The following is an 18,268-nucleotide window of genomic DNA, read 5'->3' as shown; positions in this document are numbered from 1 at the left end:
ATCAATCACTGGAAAATATTCTGTAATGAAGACTGAATTCCTATAATGTCAGAATCTGACACTAAAAGACATGAATGCACATTGTGAATAGCAATGGACTCTTGCAATGCTGCCATCTTCTGGTAACAAGTCATTGTCTGTGTTGTACCAAGATACTTTTCTAATTACTGAGTAATTTAAATAAATGTTGTTCTTCTTTATAATAGTCTAATAAATAGGCTACTTTTATAATAATTTTTGCACCATATGCCTATCATAATACTCAAATCAATTAATCTGGTAGGCTAATGTTGGTGTGAATGCGGTAAACCTTTTATTGTTACTAAAATCTCTCCTCTTCTTCTTCATAAGGATGCAATGTTTGTATGCTCCAGAAAGCACGTATCTACAGGAAACATGTTATATTACCTGTTTTCATGACTGAAAAATAAGTAACTCTTCTTTATTTAAAAAAGGACTAATTCCAGTGATATGGGCTTTATTTTTTCCTAAGTTATCCAAAGACATATAGTTAATGAAAAAATACATTGATTTTTCTTCAGTGTTGTGACTGGATGTGACTCACTTAATAAAAAGGCCTGCAAGGGTAAATGCAATCCCACATTTGATATCAAAGGACAAAAATGCTATTTTAGAATTAGAGGAAAATCAAATGGAAATCATTTAAAACCCACTAAAAGAATCACACACATTGATCGCATAGCTGTTCCCTCTGTGTCCCACACAGTTGCTGCTTGGTCAATGATTGTGGGTAATTGCTTGTGTCTTTTACTCAAACCAAACACTGAAGATTTGATCATGTGACACATAATTCAGCTGTCTAATGTGACGAGAAAAATCAGATTTTATTAAAAAATATTGCATGCAACACAACAAAGAATATGTGGAACTCCGTCTAGGTGTTACACTTGAGAAATAATTCAACTTTTTCAGAATATGCTTTTATTTGCTTTCTGGCAGCATGTAAGATGAGAGGATCAGTATCTCAAGTTACAAGTAAGCGGTGGTTAGCTTAGCATAAATCAAATACCGGAAACAGGGAGAAACTCACTGTGCTACATTACATCATTAATACATATTGTGTCAAATCCACATCATGAACAGGATAATATTAAAGATGATTTAAGCACTTTGTCTGGTTCTGAGGAAGTTGAAAGAGGTTGTCTTTCATTCCACTAGGAATGTCCTTATAAGTTCAGCTTGTTGCACAGTCTTGAAAGCACTGAGAGATTTAGCACCAAGAAGAGAGGTAAAACAATTAATCTCTCTTTGTCCATCTACTGTTTCTACCAAGGAAGTTCAGTCCCGTCCCAGTTGTACGCCTTTTCCTGTCTTCTCAATACTCAGTGTCTCTATGATGTTCATCAGAGCGCTTACAGATTGTTCGGTGCTAAACAACTTCTCTTTTGGTACATTCCTGTGATATGGCCGGGAGAGGTCTGTGTTGACTGTTCCTGGATGTAAGCACACACACACCACCTGGAAAAAAACAGACACAATTTATCTCATGTTAGATTATTGAAGCTTCCAAACATATACATTTCATTATAGTGATTACAGAACAAGACCCAGTAAAAAATACATCTAAATTCAGAACTGGTTTCAAGTGCTATGCAACTTTAAAAGATTTGAAAGATTTATTATCTGATATTGGTACATTATTCTTGAAACTGTTTATATTCCTTGTTGTTGTGTAGTTCTGTTTCTTTTTTGCTATTGTGTTCTTGTGAAAATGTATTGTACTTTCGCCTTTCTTGGAATACAAGATCTTAATATCAGGGCTACTTCTTGATAAAATAAAGATGAAGAAAAATGTACTCTATGAAATATATAGGCTAAGGATTTATATGCATGTATAAGGGCATCATGCATCCCCTTTTCCAATGTTCTCGCAGCTAGTCTTGAAAGAGAGGTACTAATATTTGGTTTTAATAAATCAGAAATACAAAAATATAACATTTTCAGTCAACAGTCAAACCTGTACCTTTGGTCGACTGCGTCCCAGCTCTATAGACAGATTCCTGGTCGCCATGTTAAGAGCTGCTTTGGACATTCTGTAGCTGTACCAACCACCAAGACCTGAGAGGAGGAAAGGAGGTGGAGGATGGAGAAGGGAAAACATATTTGAGTAGCACAAATTAAATCATACTTTACGACATTAACATGAACACAACAGAGTATCCAGCAGTAGCACAATACCCACCGTTGTCGCCAATCGATCCCACTTTGGCGGTAATGTTGACGATGATGCCGCTGTGCTGCTTGGCTTTCTCAGCAGGCTGTTGACCGAAACTACCTCCACCCTTCTGAAGGAGGGGGGCAAAATACTTGGCCATGACCAGGGGACCCACTGTGTTGGTCGTCAGGGTGGAAATTATGCCCTGAAAGGAGAAAAAAAGTCAATCAAAACAGATCAATGGTGCATGAATGGATGTGAATGGGTGACTGTGGTTCACTGGATATTCACACAGGTTATGGGATGGTAAGAATACATTTAGTGTAAGAACCAGAATAGAAAAATTACTTTTTATTACAGAGGGATCAAACCCACTCAGTACACACATCTATCCAACACATCTATTGGAACAAAACATTGGCGAAAGTATGATGACTTTCAAACCTTCTCAAGCATCAACACCTGTAATCTAATCCATATTTTCAGAATTCATTGCCACTGCCTCCTTCTGTCCTCTTCTGTGGTGTATTTTAAAGTCAATTAACAATACAAAGCAGGTAAAGTTAACATTTAATGGCCTGCTGTTTACATTGCATTTAAGCCGATTTGAAAGTCAGATACTAACTATTCACCCAAGATAATTGTGTTTCCCCAAATTGTTATATATCTACTAATAGGTAGGCTCCCTCAAATTACGAGATTAGTTAACGAGGTTTGAGACTTTTAGTATGCATCCCATGAGCCAGAACAGTGGCGGCGCTAGGGGGTGGCTACTTGGGCTCAAGCCCCGGATGTTTTCTGAAAAGCCCCGGATGTTTCACTTAAAAAAAAAAAAACGTCTCTGGAGTAATGTGCAGTACCAGAGTCCACCAGAGAGGCAGCCACTCCGGGACATTAGCCTGCGTACTGCGTAGCCTGCCCTGAAGAAGAAGTGATCCTTCCTAGTGCCTGACGAGTTTTAATCTAATAGCCTATACAGTTATGGATATTAGAAAGTTATTGTCATTGAAGCAGCCGGCGCCACAAGCTGCAGCAGCAGCAGTATCAGCAGCTGACAACAATGTCATCACCAGCAGTCAAGAAATGGATGATGTTTCAGGTTTGTTAATCTAATGGTGATATCTGCACTCTGGCTGACTGAGTAAGAAGTGAAAAAGAGTGATGTAACGTTAATGTTATAGCTAGTAACCACACTAAGTATACCCTTATATGTTAGTATGTATACAGAACATGACTAAAAATTATCCTAACATGTAACGTTAACCCTTCATAACTCAGTCTACTTTTAAGACACTAAAATAACGTATTCCAATTTGTATTTTGTTTTCACGCGTGGAATTATACCGGCTCTCGTTTCAGTACACATAACAACAGAACTAACAGGCAACCCTCTGAATCAGACTCCGATTGGCTGTGACTGCATCCACTCAGAGTGTCCGATTCAGAAACGTGACTCTTATGGCGCATTTCCACTGCAACGGGGTAGCCCCGTTTAAGCGTCCCTAAGCGTCCTCGCTCAGGCCTCGGGCTGCCTCGCTGGCCGTCCGAGGCCGTGGCGCATTTCCATTACAGTTTAGGACCTGGGGTAGCAACGCAGTGTAGGCGGGGCGATCGGCTTGGTTTTTGTTCACATTTCGAGTTGTTCCGTCGAGCTCCCGCTGGATTTGATCATCCCCAATGAGATGTAGGAACGTCATCACCTCCTCGGTCGACCACGGTGTGCTTTTCTTATTAGACGTAGCCATTTTTGTAGCTCATCCGTTTACAAAATGCTGTTTATAAAAATGCTGCAAGCTTGCTTCTAAATATATATGCGACGCTAGGGATGAACTCGCGCGCGATCTTGTGACGATTCTCTCTGACCAATCAGCAGTCGAGAGTGTTAACGTCACTAGTTCAGCCCTGGCTGATAGAACCACGATTTTATGGGGCCGGAAAAAGAGGGAAAAAGTACCCGCTAGCCGGTACTAGGCTATATGGAAAGGTCACCAAAAACTGGCCTGGCCGCTTGAGGACGGTTAATGACGCTTAAACGGGGCTACCCGCTGCAGTGGAAATGCGCCATTATACTCTTTACGTCACAAACAAAGATGGTGGATGAGAATAGATCTATAAAACGATAAGCAATGCACCAGAATCAAGGTGAGACTATCCACATCCTTTAAAACTCTACGCACATTCGTTTCACCTTAATAAGTAAACGACTATTTGAGTGAGTTAAGGCATTAGTTTGCTTCATTAAAAGGGTGTTAATGAGTGTTCTCCAGTGCCTTTTGTCCCCTTTAAGGTGTTATTAAGGTAGGGTTAATGTTGCTCTCAAAGTGCACCAGATTGATGCTTTCAACTTCAATATTTAAAAACAAATCTTCCCGGGGGAGCATGCCCCCGGACCCCCGAGAGGAGGCGACGACCCCCCTAAAGGAAGTTCGGTCCACCCCCCACTTATAAAAAATAGCACTGTACCCCTGCACCCCCCCCAACCCAACGACTCCTGGGCTAAGCCCCGGATCTCCTACAATCCTAAATCCGCCTCTGAGCCAGAACCTCACTTTTATTTCACTTTTTATGATGGGAGAGGGAGAGCAGCCCATACTCCCATATGTTCATGGTTTACCTGGGCAGTGACCTCTCTCAGACTGGTCTCTCCTTTTCCAGAGGGATGAAGCATGGCCGCAGAGTTGACGATCAGATCCAGCCGACCGAAGCTCTCCTTAACCCGGTCAGCAGCTCCACGGATGTCCTCCTCCCGGCTCACGTCCAGCCTGAGGACCGTCACTTGGCCCGGGTGTTGGTCTGCCAGTGCCCGCAGCTCGGTCGCTCCGTCCGGGTTCCTGCATGTCGCTATAACGGCTGCAGGGCTTTTGTTTTTTAAGATATGTTTGCAAAATTCAAGCCCCAGTCCTCTGCTTGCCCCTTGAATGAGAGCCACACGTGAAGCCATGACAGGTAAGTGACAAACACTGGAGGCGATGGAGAGCAGTTGTAGCCTATTGCTGGCTTCACGTACACCCAAAACGTCGTGATTTTATAATTTCAGGAATAAAGGCAAGGAAATATACTAACAAATGTCTTGTGGAAACACACGTTAACAACTTGTATAATAGTTATTTAGAGCAGCGCTGATAATGTGCTATGAAATCATAATTTCCACTTTAAGAAACTCTACGAAATTCAAATAGGAAGCAAACGAGGGGACACTGAATGCAGCATGTTTCACAACAGTCAAAGTACGCCCTCTGTAGGTCATAAGGAAGACACTTACACAACTCTGCAATGCATGTGTCTGACTGTGCATAACATTGCGCTGTGCACTGACCAGATGTGGAACTACATCCCATTTTATTCAATATACAGTACATACAGACATTGAATATATATATAGTGTTTTTCATTTAATTAAACACCAATTTAAGCAACTCAATCCTCCAGTCCAGTAGGTTGCAGTAACGCCCTGACAAAAATGACACATCCGGAAGGAAGTACGTCAGATTTTTCAAGATGTATTTAAAATTATAACATAATTATTCATATATTAAAACACATACATGAAACCTGTTTTGTAATATAATTATACAAACAAAAAATAAAGAATATTCAAAAAAATAATGAATAAAAAACGATAAATCCATTCCAGCCTAAGCCTGAAGAGAAAACATGTTGCCTAGCGACCAGTGGAAGAGTAGCGTCTGCTAGCTAACTAGGTAATGTGCTAACACATGAAATATGCTCCATAAAACTCCGTACAAATGCCACCGAGAAGAAAAGGACCTTTGCAGCTCGTCCAGAGAGAAGTGGACGAAATCAAAAAACAGGTTGGTTACTGAAGGGCGATTGTTTGTGTGTTTTTCGAGTTGAAGTTTGAAGTGCACAACAGTTTTGAGTTGGATGCCAGATTTACAGTGTATTAACGTACTGAAGAGAGAGGCTGTTTTAGTAGTAACATTATCACTAAACCAACCGATTTGCAAATAGAGTTATCCTGTAAGGCTTGGGCTCAACATTCTACTTACCGATGTGCTTTGTGCCATCATACCTTTCCAGTTTCCTACTGAAGATGAACCTCGTTTGGTCGTAGTTAGCAATGTAAACAAAGGTAAAGGTTTACATTTGCCTTATAGTACATGCTTTTTGGTTCATGAAGTGAATGCCGAATTCTCTACAATGCACTAAATAAGTGCCCAGATATATGGACAATAACATGCTCTGCCAAGGAGTAGGGAAACATGAATAAGCCAGAATTGAAAGGAAGTTAGGTTAGGAGCATAGGATCTTGGTTGAGCTTGGACTTGTTCACACATTCAAATTAAAGGCTCATAGGCTGCTCTGTTGTTTTGTTGCCTACAAAAACATCCAGAATATAGAACAGTTCTGAGCTATGTGGTTAACAGAAGTGTGCTGATGCAGATGCTTTTTAAACCTGGACCTCACTTTGTTGTCAACACCCCTCATTCACTTTCAATTACTCTTCTTTTTCTTTTATAATCTAGGTTGACAGTCTTGTGAAGGACGTGGAGAGTGGGAATGGATACACTGAAGAAGCATTTCGGAGGTAAACACCTCAGTGCTTCCTAGTTTGATTCTTTCTAACCCCAGTATATGATCCACATCCAGACTATTAAGACAACTATTTAAAGCACATGGATTTACTCTGCTTCTGCTCCTACTTTTGATTCTAATAATAGTGTCTAATTGTCCAATTCAAACAGATGTCAAGAACTGCAAATGTCAGCAGAGAAGACACAAAGAACACTGATGAAACTGACCAAGGTTGGTGCTGTACTACTGTTAGTAGATTGTGAATTAGTCTGAGCTGTCACCAGCAGCTATATAGCGTGCTCTTTTCAGTAAATGAGTCTACAAAAATGATTTCTAGCTTGTAATTTGTTGCCTGATTTTCTAGGCGGATGAGCTGGCTCCAGTGGGGAACTATGATCAGAGGAAACAGGAAGAGGAGAGGCGGCTGCAGGACATCTTGGAGCGTGTAACCACACTGTCTCTGGAGCTCTCACCTGCAGGACCCAGTACTGCTGCAGGGTCAGTCACTGCAAAGACAAAAAGAAATACCATAGTATTCAATATTGATTGATTGATTGATTGATACATTTATTTCTGTGAATTTTGACTGCAGGAATAATTCGTTAGATCAAGGTATTTGGCATTGTGAATGATTCGTATGGATTTTTTTTGTAGAATAGATACTGCATGTATAGAACTTTTGTAGTTATTGTCTCAGATTTCAGCACAGTAATTCAGATATGGTAAGACTAGTGAACAGTAGAGAATGCGAAGTGATTTCTGATCTAGAACTTGTTTTACGTTGTTTAGTACTGAAATGCTTCTTGACAGCTTTGATTGTACATGTTTTATGTGTAATTTCCAACTTATTGTGTCATCTATTATTACCCCAAGAAATTTAATTTCATGGACTCTTTCAATTTCAACCCCATCTATTTGTATTTGCATTTGTGTTTTTGTTCTATGTTTACCGAACAGCATTCATTTGTTTTACTCAAGTTTAATAATAGTTTATTTTTGTCAAACCATGTTTTTAATTTGTACATTTCATTTTCTATGTTCTCCACTAGCTGTTCTAAATTCTCCCAAGAACAGAATATATTTGTATCATCAGCAAACAAAACTAGCCTCAGTACATTGGATACTCTACAGATGTCATTGATGTACAGTATAAACAATTTAGGACCCAACACTGACCCCTGGGGGACACCACAAGCAATGTCCAAACATGAAGAACAGTCATTTCCCATCTTTACATAAATAGCTTAAATAGCGTTTAATCCAGTCTAAAACTATAGTATTGCTTGATTTCTCTTTTTTTATCCAACTATACACAGTGTATCATATCATTTGATGCAGTGGCTAAATGTATTATTTGTCAAAGAATTTTAGAGAAACATCTATTTCAAAGTATTGATACAAATAAGTCAAATAAGTCACATCAGGTACATTTTAACTCTAAAGCTCAGTGATTTTTAGCTAAAAAGGACATTTGATTTAAATCACTTTTTTTTATGTTACTTACGTTTTGATCCACAGGGATTCCTCAAAGGAAGATAGCGATGATGATGATGATAAGGACGAAGATGATGATGAAGACAGTAGCGACGAGGATACTGATGACGATGATGAAGTTGAGAATCAAGCTGTGAAAACTCCCTCTCAAATGTACACAGCCCTCAGTGATTTCAAAGGAGAACAGGAGGGTGATCTGTCTGTGCAGGTGAAGTACTTACTGATTCATACAGAATACTGAACTTAATGAAATCAACAGGTTTAGGAGCAGAGAACTTTACTTGGATCCCTGCCACTGCCAACATGTCTTATTACCATGATGTCTAAAACATATTTCTAAACCTTCTTCACTGAAAGACAGACAAAGATAATCATCCAAAGAAAAGTGTAATGACCTGTCCTTAAATACAGTGCTTACAAAGTAAACTGTGAGAAGTTTGCTTTCCTATTTTTTTCTATCATCTTAAAAATTGCATTTTATTACACCCTGTTACCAGAAGAGGGGGCTCATGCCCCAAAATCATAAGGCAAGGCAAGGCAATTTATTTGTATAGCACAATACATACAGTGATGCAATTCAAAGTGCTTTACAGGATCAAACAGATAAAACACAATACATTGTTACGATGGTCAAAGTGAGAAGAAATACAAAAACACACAAAATAATTAAAAGAAAGAAAACAATGTTTAACAGTTCGAAAATTAGGAAATTTTAAAAGCCATGTTAAAAAGAAATGTTTTTAGACCTGATTTAAATGATTCTAAAGTGCTAGCCATTCTCAGATGTTCTGGGAGTTTGTTCCATGCATTAGGAGCATAGATGCAGAAGGCTGCTTTCCCACGCTTTGATCTCACCAATGGAACAGTGAGCTGGCCTGCGCCTGAAGACCTAAGGGGTCTGCTGGGTTCGTACCACTGAAGGAGGTCCTTGATATATTTGGGTCCTAGCCCGTTTTGTGCTTTATATGTGTGCAATAAAATCTTAAAATCAATTCTCTCACTAACTGGAAGCCAATGCAGCGATCTCAGCACTGGAGTGATGTGATCTATTGTCTTTGTCCGGGTTAAGACTCTGGCAGCAGCATTTTGAATTAGTTGGAGTTTACGGAGGGATTTTTTTGTGAGGCCTGTGAAGATGCTGTTGCAGTAGTCAAGCTTGCTAAAGACAAATGCATGGACACATTTTTCAAGGTCTTGCTTGGACATAAGGTATTTAATACGCAAGATATTTTTTAGATGGTAGTAGGCTGATCTGTTGATTGCCCTGATGTGTAAGTGAAGAAAATCAAGTATTATAATAATAATAATAATAATAATAATAATAATAATAATAATGGGTTCCATTTATAAAGCACTTCATATTTGATTTCAAATCCCGAAGTGCTACAAGTAGTGAGCATGAACAGTATAAATAAACATTACACAACACGGTAGAATGAATAAAAAGCAATACGTTATATAAGTATAACTGACAATCATGTCAACTAAACACTTGATGAATGAGTATTTGACGTTATATGACTTGTGTGTTTATCTGCTTCGTTCAGAGGGGGGAGATATTGAAGATCATCAGGAAGACAGCAGATGGATGGTGGCTGGCTCAGGACACTAAAGGCAACACAGGGCTGGTTCCAAAAACCTACCTGAAGGTACACAACCTGCTACACACCTGCATCACATTAAACATCCTTGCACTGTTCATTTAAAATATTAAACTTTAGGTCTCTAGCAGTTAAAACCCCATATCTTTCAGATTGGCTCTGGTGTTGACGACGATGATGAAAAGGACGATGATGATGAGGAGGAATCTGAGGAGGAGGAAGACGGTGAAGAGCTGGCTGATGATCAAGAGAAACCGAGGTAACCATGCTTGTTGTAGATATACGGCTGCAGGGTTGTGTTTTAAAGAAACCTGTTTATGGTTTTAGCTGCTGTAGTGGAATTAGAGACCTCTCTGCAATACTTACAATTCATTATTCATTAAAATGTCTCTCTTTTTCAACAGTACTCATTCCAACTGGAGTACAGTCAAAAAGGCTTTGAGTGGGGTAAATATCCACAAACTCCTGCTTCTTGTAGTGATCATACTGTTAATTTTCCTATCGACAAAAATAAATCCACAACACGTGAACTGCTTATGCAATATATTTATAGTTTTCACTGTGTGTATGTGACAGCTCGATGCAACAGATGTGCTCTCAGCATTGGGGGCTATACCTGCCGGATTCGGAACATCACATCTCACTAAACTGCTGGAGGAGGAAGGTCAGTATACACTCTCTAACAAGCACACAAAACACACACATTCACACGAAGCAAGGTATGCCTATATATTGTTTTGTCTACCACAACCACTATGTGCCAGTCAGTATTAGTACCAGTACTCTTAACTAAATACTGTACATTACACAACGCAAAGCACTAACTCTTTGTGTCTTTTCTCAGGTCAAACATACAGAGGAAGTCACTACGTCCAGCCGGAGCTCAGCCAATCACAGCTCTCCTTTAGTGACCTCTTCCTGGATCCAGACACTGGCAGGGTGAGACAGTCTTCCTGTGACATACTCCAGAGCATTCACATAAACACTTCATATTTGTGGTTCCTGATCAGCGTCCCGTTGTGTCTCGTAGGTTCGTGCTCGGCAGGTCCAGACTTGCCTTTGTTTCAGTCTGTGGAGCTGCAAGATGATTCCAACTCCTGGGGTCGGAGTTCAAGTCCTCAGCAGACACATCCGCCTCTGTGCCTTTGATAAAACTCAAGTGGGTTATTTCTGTTGTATCGCCAGCATTTTGCATTGTTTTACTTCCTTATGCTACTAAGGTCTCTGCAGTAAGGAAATACAGTAGTAGAATCATAAAAATACAACAATAGATTTTCTTACTTTTCACTTTCTTGGTTTGTCATAGACTTTTCATATGAGCTGTGCTTGTGTTTCAGGTGTTGAGTAACATCCACACTGTGAGGGCAACGTACAACTCCAAGAGCCCCAAGACCTGGAGCTTCTCTCCAAGGGTATGTTAACAGAATTATACAAATTAAATACACACTGTTTTGTGAACTTTACTCAAACCACCTCTTGAACATAAACATGAAATGCTCAAAAAACTGAACTTTTGCTTTAAACGTAATCGTGTGCATAAGGCTGAATTTAAATCTGTTTGCTGTAGATGACTGGTATCCTACCTTCCCTCCTCGATGGGGACTGCTTTCTACGCTGCAACTCGGCACATCCTAACCTCGGAATCCTCTTTGAACTTGGAGTCACCTTTATACGCAATGTGAGGACAAATACACACCAACAGATACACATGCGATAGTGATGAGATAAAGCTGATCAGACCCATGAAATCACAAAGGAAACTATTCAGATGTTTTTTATTCGTCATTAAAGACAAGCAGTTTTCCTCTTTCCAAAGTTGATCAACACCATAAAGCCGAGAGTGATGATATCTCTTATTTTCTGTGTGTGTGTTTTAGTCCACAGGTGACAGAGGGGACCTGAGCTGCGGCTGGGCTTATTTAAAACTGACCGACGACAGTGGAAATCCACTCCCCAACAGGTACACTCAGTGCCCACAGTATTATTTTAATGAAAACTGCCATAGACACTTACACACTGCGTGAGTGATGTGTACTTAATACTTTAAAATCTCATCCAACCTAATCTGATCTGTGTGCAGGACCTATGAGCTGACTCTGAATAGTGGCTCTCCATTTGAGGCGGAGGTCCCGATGGAGATTGCAGCCACCAGAGGATGTAAGTGGAGCAATCAGATCTGTGACAAAGTTCAACAACAAAAACAATTATAATTGGTCCTCTCCTCTGCTTTCCTCTCCTCTCAGCTCCAGCTAGTGTTTTCCAGCAGATGCTTCAGGCACGGCGGCAGCCCAAACTCATCATAAAGTTGAAATCAGCCAACAGCCGAACCAGAACACAGCTCAGGTGGGAGGGTCAGCAAAAAATACACTTGCCACAGATTTTTGGAGACACTCCCTTCAGCCAAGATTGCATATACTTTATATTTAAATAGTGTGTTGTTCCTCTTCAGTATCCTTCCAGACACTCTGCTGCACTCTCTGAGCTGCGTGCACCTGCTGGCTCTGCACAGGCAGCTGCTGGCAGACACTCTCCTGATGGACAGGTCTACCATGCAGAACGCAGGTAACACACACCTTCAGGACCCTGTTATCCAAACTGCAGATATTCATAGTTCTTAGAAAAACTGTCTCTTTGTTTCAGATCTGATATGCAGTCCTATACTCTCTACCTTCCCCGTGCTGTTCGACCAACCAGACCTGCTGGATGCTCTCAGGGTTCGTAGGTCAAACTTAGTTTATACGTTTATATTTGTTTTTATCGTTCTGGTCATCTGTATATTTTTCTTACTCTTAAATGCTGGTTTATTTCTATTTCTGTTTTGAGATGTTTATATTGTTTATGTCTACTCTGTTGATTTGTTATTATGTGCAATGCCTTGTGTCCCAAATTAATAAAGTAATAAAGTACCTCTTATCTTATCTTATTTTACCCCTAATAACCACATTATAATTCTGTTATTTGTTACTTTTTGTGAGCATTTTCACCGCAAAAGTGTTTTTTGAAAGTGTTCTGTATTTCCTCCTGAAATTCAGCCTTGGCAAAGTCAGAGAGTGAGAGTAAGAGTGTGATTTATGCGACATTTCTTTTTACAGCCAGACAATATTGAATACATCAATGCTTTTAAAATAATTGGATTTACAAAACAATATCACTCAGGACTTGTGCACAATTTTTTAAATCGTTTTTTGTTTGTTTTAGAGTGTTTGGCTGGAGGCTGAGACCAGCATGAGCAGAGCGCAGAAGGTCAGTGTGTATGAGTGTGTATGTGTGTATATGAATGTGTAAGTGTGTATGAGTGTAATACCAGGACATACCAATAGAGGGTGCTGACAGTATGAGTAACTAGGTGGCTTTTCTCCCCCAAGGTTAAAAAGTGTTTGTGCGTCCAGTGCATATCATCACGATGTCACTATACATCATGTTATACAGTGGCGGTTCTAGACCAATGTTTCTGGGGGGGGCCAGGCTGGGGCCAGTTATTTCATGAGAGGGGCACAATAAAAGCGGGTTAAAAAGACAAAGACAGTATAAAGTAATTGTGTAAAATAAACATAAAATACAGTAATTGGTATTTGTTTTTGTAAAGGTATTTGTTTTAGTACATTTAAGTTACAATTTAATTAAAAAAACATAAACAGTAAATAAATAAACAGTATTTGCTTTTATAATGAACAGTTTAATCTCCACTGTACATACGGGTCTCTGATTTGATTTAATTCCAATAAATCGTAATATTGTAACCTTTTTTTTGGAGGGGGGGTCCCTGGTCACTGTTACGGGGGCACCTGTTGGCCCCTGTTGCCTGATGGCCGCCGCTGATGTTATATAATCTGTTAAAACGTCCCTTTCTTTGTGTTTGCAGAGAGACTTGCCCCATTTAAAACAGGAGTTTGTCAAAGTCTACATGTCCTCCGTGTATTTCCTGCTCCACTCGCCCTCGCTGCCCCCCCCATCGCCTGGCGGACCCCCCCTCAGAGGAGCAGCGGGCCAGAGTCCTCTTCTCCACCCTGGACGCTCTCAAACAGAGCCAGCACACCAGCGGCACATCTGGAGGTCTAGAGGTGTTCGTCGACCCCAAGCATCAGCACCACGCCTTTGATATCACAGAGTTGACCTTTGACCTCCTCAATATGGCACGGTGACATCAAGTATCTTAGAGGATTTATTATTTCAGAGTATAATAGGAGGAAACCCCTTTAATGTGCCATACATACATTTGTGTTGTACTAGATATTTTATATTTCTGCTGCTGTCAATAAATAGTGCGTTCAGTTGAGACAATTTCAGATGTGCATTAATACACATTTGGTGCTCCAGTTTGACAGTCTATTTGGGATCTAAAATGTTCACCCAGTGCATTTATGTGTTTTTAATGCAGCTCTATGGCTCAGAGTCATATATTGTATCACATTTGGATACACAAACTGTTAAGAAGAATCCACTGTTAGTTTTGGTCTCTCGTTGGGATTTATAAATTAAGTCTCAGTTTTGAGGAATGCTAGCACAGAGCGAACATATAACATACAGTCCATATTCCTGTATACTTAGTGTGGGATTTCATGACTTTATTGCAGATAATGAGCTTGTATATTGCCTGGAACCTTGTGAAATAAAAGTGAATGTGTACAATGTGGACATGATCACCAAAGACCCCTCTTTTATAATAGAGTTCACTCCGCTCCTCTTAAAGTAAACACTAGAACGTGTTACAGAAAAAAGGGAAAGTTTGTGATGAGATTAAAACACATTTCTTTAATAACAGAACTAATAATGACGTTTATTTGCATGGCTTTGATAAAGCTATTTATTGCCAGATTTGGATTCTATTTTGCAATAAACATCTGAATAAAAAACAGTTTTCAACTTGATACAGACTTGTTTGCATAAATCCATTATTTTGTATACCCTGTCATTACACAAAGCTGCTTCATTTATCTCCACCTGTCAGTTCAACATTAGGTTTGTGTGTGTGCGTGTGTGCGTGGGGGTGGTGTAGAGTTACAGCGTATAAGAGCAGCATTCATTCTTTTATAGGCTGGTATAAAAGAGCCAGAGCAGTGAGAGGTTGGATCACTCTGTTTGCAGACAGGCTCCGAGTGCCATCAGTTTGTGGCTTCACATCTTAAGTTACATTTTCTATTAGGATTTACTATAACAATGATGCCACAGTTCAGCATACAGTAGCATTTTGGCAATGAAATCAGAACTGCCAGCATCGGAATTTGCATCAAACAGCCAGGTTACTTATTCCTTCATAATGAGAATTACTTTAAAAAATGTCAGGCTGTTTTAATGATTATATTTGTTGATGATTTAAGAATAAAAACAGTATTGACATTTTCAAAAAAAGAGCACCGGGTTATTTGAAACAAAGCGCATTTGCGTACCAACATTGAGAGGGAGAGAGATAAGAGAAAATAGAAAATAGAGGAGAGATGAGGAAGAGAGAGAGATAAAGATATTTGCGAGTTGCATATGAACCATGATATGAACTCAGGGCCTAGGGCGCCAGATCTGGGGAGGTGCTGCGCTTGCAGTTCTGGGAGGGAAAAAAACATTTTGACCGTTGGGGCTCATCCTAATTTTCGGCCTTGATATAACAATATTCACAATTAAGTAAATGTAACACCCTTTTCACCCCGGTTCCACCTTTAATTTGCCCTGTACGATGGGCGCTGTAAGTGATGAAAATGGGGGATGTTGGCTTATCTGGCGCCCGCAGCTCACAGACAAAATGCGAGTAAGCGAGGGAGAGAGGGAGGGTGGTACCAGCGCTGTTGTTATTATAATCTGGTGCCGTGCTAGCTGCTCTAACAGAGATAAGAAGAAGATGTTTCTACAATAATGTGAAGGGAGAGTCCTCTCCAGTCAGACTGAGAGGCTGATAAGTTAACTACAGCTCAGTGAGGTAAAGGACTCTTAGTCTAAATTAAAACGGTTTGGTCACAATTTATGTAAACACATATTTCCAAGGCACTCCTTTATAATTATTGGGATAAACAGGTTTGAAATCATTCCAATGTATACTATAGGACAGTAACCAAAAATATCCTTTAAAACTGGAGAGATAAAAAAAAAATGCATAAATAAATAAATGTTACGGTAAAATAAGATATGAATGAACAACACAAATAAAATAAGTTACATTAATTTGTTATTGGCTATGGTAGGCTATTGGTTATGTTCACATACGTATTTGATTACATCCACTTGTCTAAGATGACAACAGAGACTTTCGACCCAAACCCAGCTGTTGACTTGTGGATGCAAGCAGCTAATCGCAGACTCAACCAGAGAGAAAGAAGTAGGCCTACATCATCAGCTACCATGTCTGACAGAGAGGAAGACAGTGAGGAGAACAGTCAGGAGGGTAGTGATGACAGCTTGTAGGATTACTGGTGTTGGAGTTTTGAGGTTTTTACAACCCCACTCGGCTCCGCGTGTTGTTTTGACGAGTCCTGCTTAAAATCATAACAGGAAGGAAATCAGACAGAGAACACCCAGATACCAGTTTAAACAATCTGTTTTAATTATCAAAGGTAATAATACAATGCACTATAATACATTACAACACCATATAATACAATATACTAAATCATATTGTAATGTTTTAAGAAGTAGCCGGCCACTTCTGCCCTGGTTCGCGTGCTGCGGAGATCCTTCCGGTCCTGACAGCATGTGAAGAGAGGCCGAACTCAGGAATCAACAGAATATATACCAGAAGACAGAAGGAAGGGGTGAGGTCAGCTGGTCATCTTTTCAGGTCCTCTCATTGGCAGACGCAAAATATGCTTTGTCACAATGACCCAGCGCTGGCCAGCAGAAAACCAAACGGGCCCATTTTACAACAAAACACATCTTATCACCCAAGTCATGTGTTTCTTTATGAAAGCCATACTTGTTGGGAATATAACAGTCATTATCCCATGACATCCTCAGAACTAGCTCACCAACAAGCCTAACTTCATACCCCCCCAATCATCTCTGAACTTTTATTCACCCGAAGTAAGCTCACCCTTAGTCTAAAAGGACCATTGTCTCTCTTAACTGTGTGACTAAATTCTCAAGGCCTGCAGGATGCGCATAATTAACTTAGAACGAATTTAGCCACTATATCTAATGGTTAACCAAGAAAAACACTCAAAAGGGTAATCTTTTCACTCAAAACAGAACTCACAAGTAATTCTGCATTTTACCCCTCAAAAATAGCCTTTTGATGAAAAGGGTATAAGTGAAAGAAAAAGACTATTGCGCTAATCTACTTTAAAGAAAAAGGGAACATTGTTTCAGGAATCTATAAAAAACCTCTCTATATTTAAGAGGAAAAATGTATTTTGTTCCTTCAACTATTAATACACAGGAATGTATATACCCACACATATATTTAGGGATAACATGATGCAATACACCTCTTATATATTGGTGAGATTAAAATGAATATACCAAAAATATGCTGCATCACATCTTCTGCACAATACTCTTCATAAACTTCCGCAATTCCCCCTTTTGCACTCTTTTAAAAGAGTGCAATTTACACAAGGCACTTGAAACATATACCCACTGTCATTCTTTTCTACTGTGTCCGTCCCCCAAACATTGTATAAATCCATCCGAAGCTGGTATTTAGAGTACTTGAAACCTTCATGGAGACAGAACACCACTTTCCATGGCAGTGAAGGAACCATGAGGGGGCAGCTGGGTGCTAGTGCAGTCTCCTTGTGTGGTGAATCATCAGCCCCCCCCCCTCAGAGGAATACGCCAACAAGGGGCAGCTGATAGGGAGGGGGAGATGCGGCTAGCCCTTCACGGGTGGAACTGATCAGAGAAGTAGACTCCTCTGCTGCCTCGACAAGTCCCCTGTGCCGTCCTGGCTTGCCGTGTCTTTGTCCCCCTGATCCGCTGACAGCAGCTTCTGGGCTGCCTGCTAGAGAGATGTCTTCCTCCTCCTCCTCCTCCGGCCCGCCGATGGCGGCTTCCGGGTCGATGCTGGAGAGATGTCTTCCCGATTCTCCTTCTCCGGCCCGCTGATGATGCCTCCCGGGTCGACTGCCTTGACGAGGGCCAGGTCTGTCCTGATGTCGTCTAGGGTCCTCGCAGGTGTTTTCCCGACCGCACACTGGCTCCAGTGGTACCAGTTGTCCCCCTTTCCTTCTAGGCGGACGGCATGGGATGTCCTCTGGGTCACTCGGTCGGGGCCGGAGAGCCTGGGGTTGAGCCACTTGGTCCTGATGACTTTCAGCCAGACGAACTCCGCTGTGTCGGCCTCGTGCTTCTCGGGTCCCCCTTTTGGCGGCAGCAACCTGTGTGGAGAAATCTGATACAACTCCCTCAAGCCTACGCTCAGCTGTTTTGACCCACTTGGAGCCTGTTGGTGGGGTGTCTTGAAACAACAGCCGTCTGTGAACAGGTTTTCTAAATTAATTGTAGACCTCCTATCTGCCAGTACAGCTTCAGAATCTTA

At 40.6% G+C, this 18,268-nt stretch overlaps 2 protein-coding genes across 2 annotated transcripts; one reads left to right on the top strand and one right to left on the bottom strand.

The window, feature by feature from the left end:
• Positions 1-826: 826 nt before the first annotated feature.
• zgc:65997 (uncharacterized protein LOC794398 homolog) lies at positions 827-5,340 on the bottom strand. Its single transcript, XM_034238016.1, is given in 5 exon segments — positions 827-1,325; positions 1,327-1,479; positions 1,985-2,079; positions 2,204-2,381; positions 4,791-5,340. Coding segments are annotated over 5 exon segments (792 nt in total). The 5' UTR covers positions 5,118-5,340; the 3' UTR covers positions 827-1,286.
• Positions 5,341-5,710: 370 nt separating this feature from the next.
• Positions 5,711-14,675, top strand: nphp1 (nephronophthisis 1). Its single transcript, XM_034237928.1, is given in 21 exon segments — positions 5,711-5,988; positions 6,664-6,725; positions 6,883-6,943; positions 7,077-7,210; positions 8,231-8,414; positions 9,754-9,855; positions 9,960-10,066; positions 10,212-10,254; positions 10,384-10,471; positions 10,652-10,746; positions 10,838-10,966; positions 11,145-11,219; positions 11,375-11,485; positions 11,685-11,767; positions 11,888-11,964; positions 12,051-12,150; positions 12,257-12,369; positions 12,448-12,521; positions 13,006-13,050; positions 13,670-13,762; positions 13,764-14,675. Coding segments are annotated over 21 exon segments (2,028 nt in total). The 5' UTR covers positions 5,711-5,922; the 3' UTR covers positions 13,950-14,675.
• Positions 14,676-18,268: the final 3,593 nt, after the last annotated feature.

This window comes from Gymnodraco acuticeps, unplaced genomic scaffold (assembly GCF_902827175.1).
Source record: "Gymnodraco acuticeps unplaced genomic scaffold, fGymAcu1.1, whole genome shotgun sequence".
Classification (NCBI taxonomy): domain Eukaryota; kingdom Metazoa; phylum Chordata; class Actinopteri; order Perciformes; family Bathydraconidae; genus Gymnodraco; species Gymnodraco acuticeps.
The sequence above is the reverse complement of the archived record's forward strand: the minus strand, read 5'-3'. Positions and strand labels throughout refer to the sequence as shown.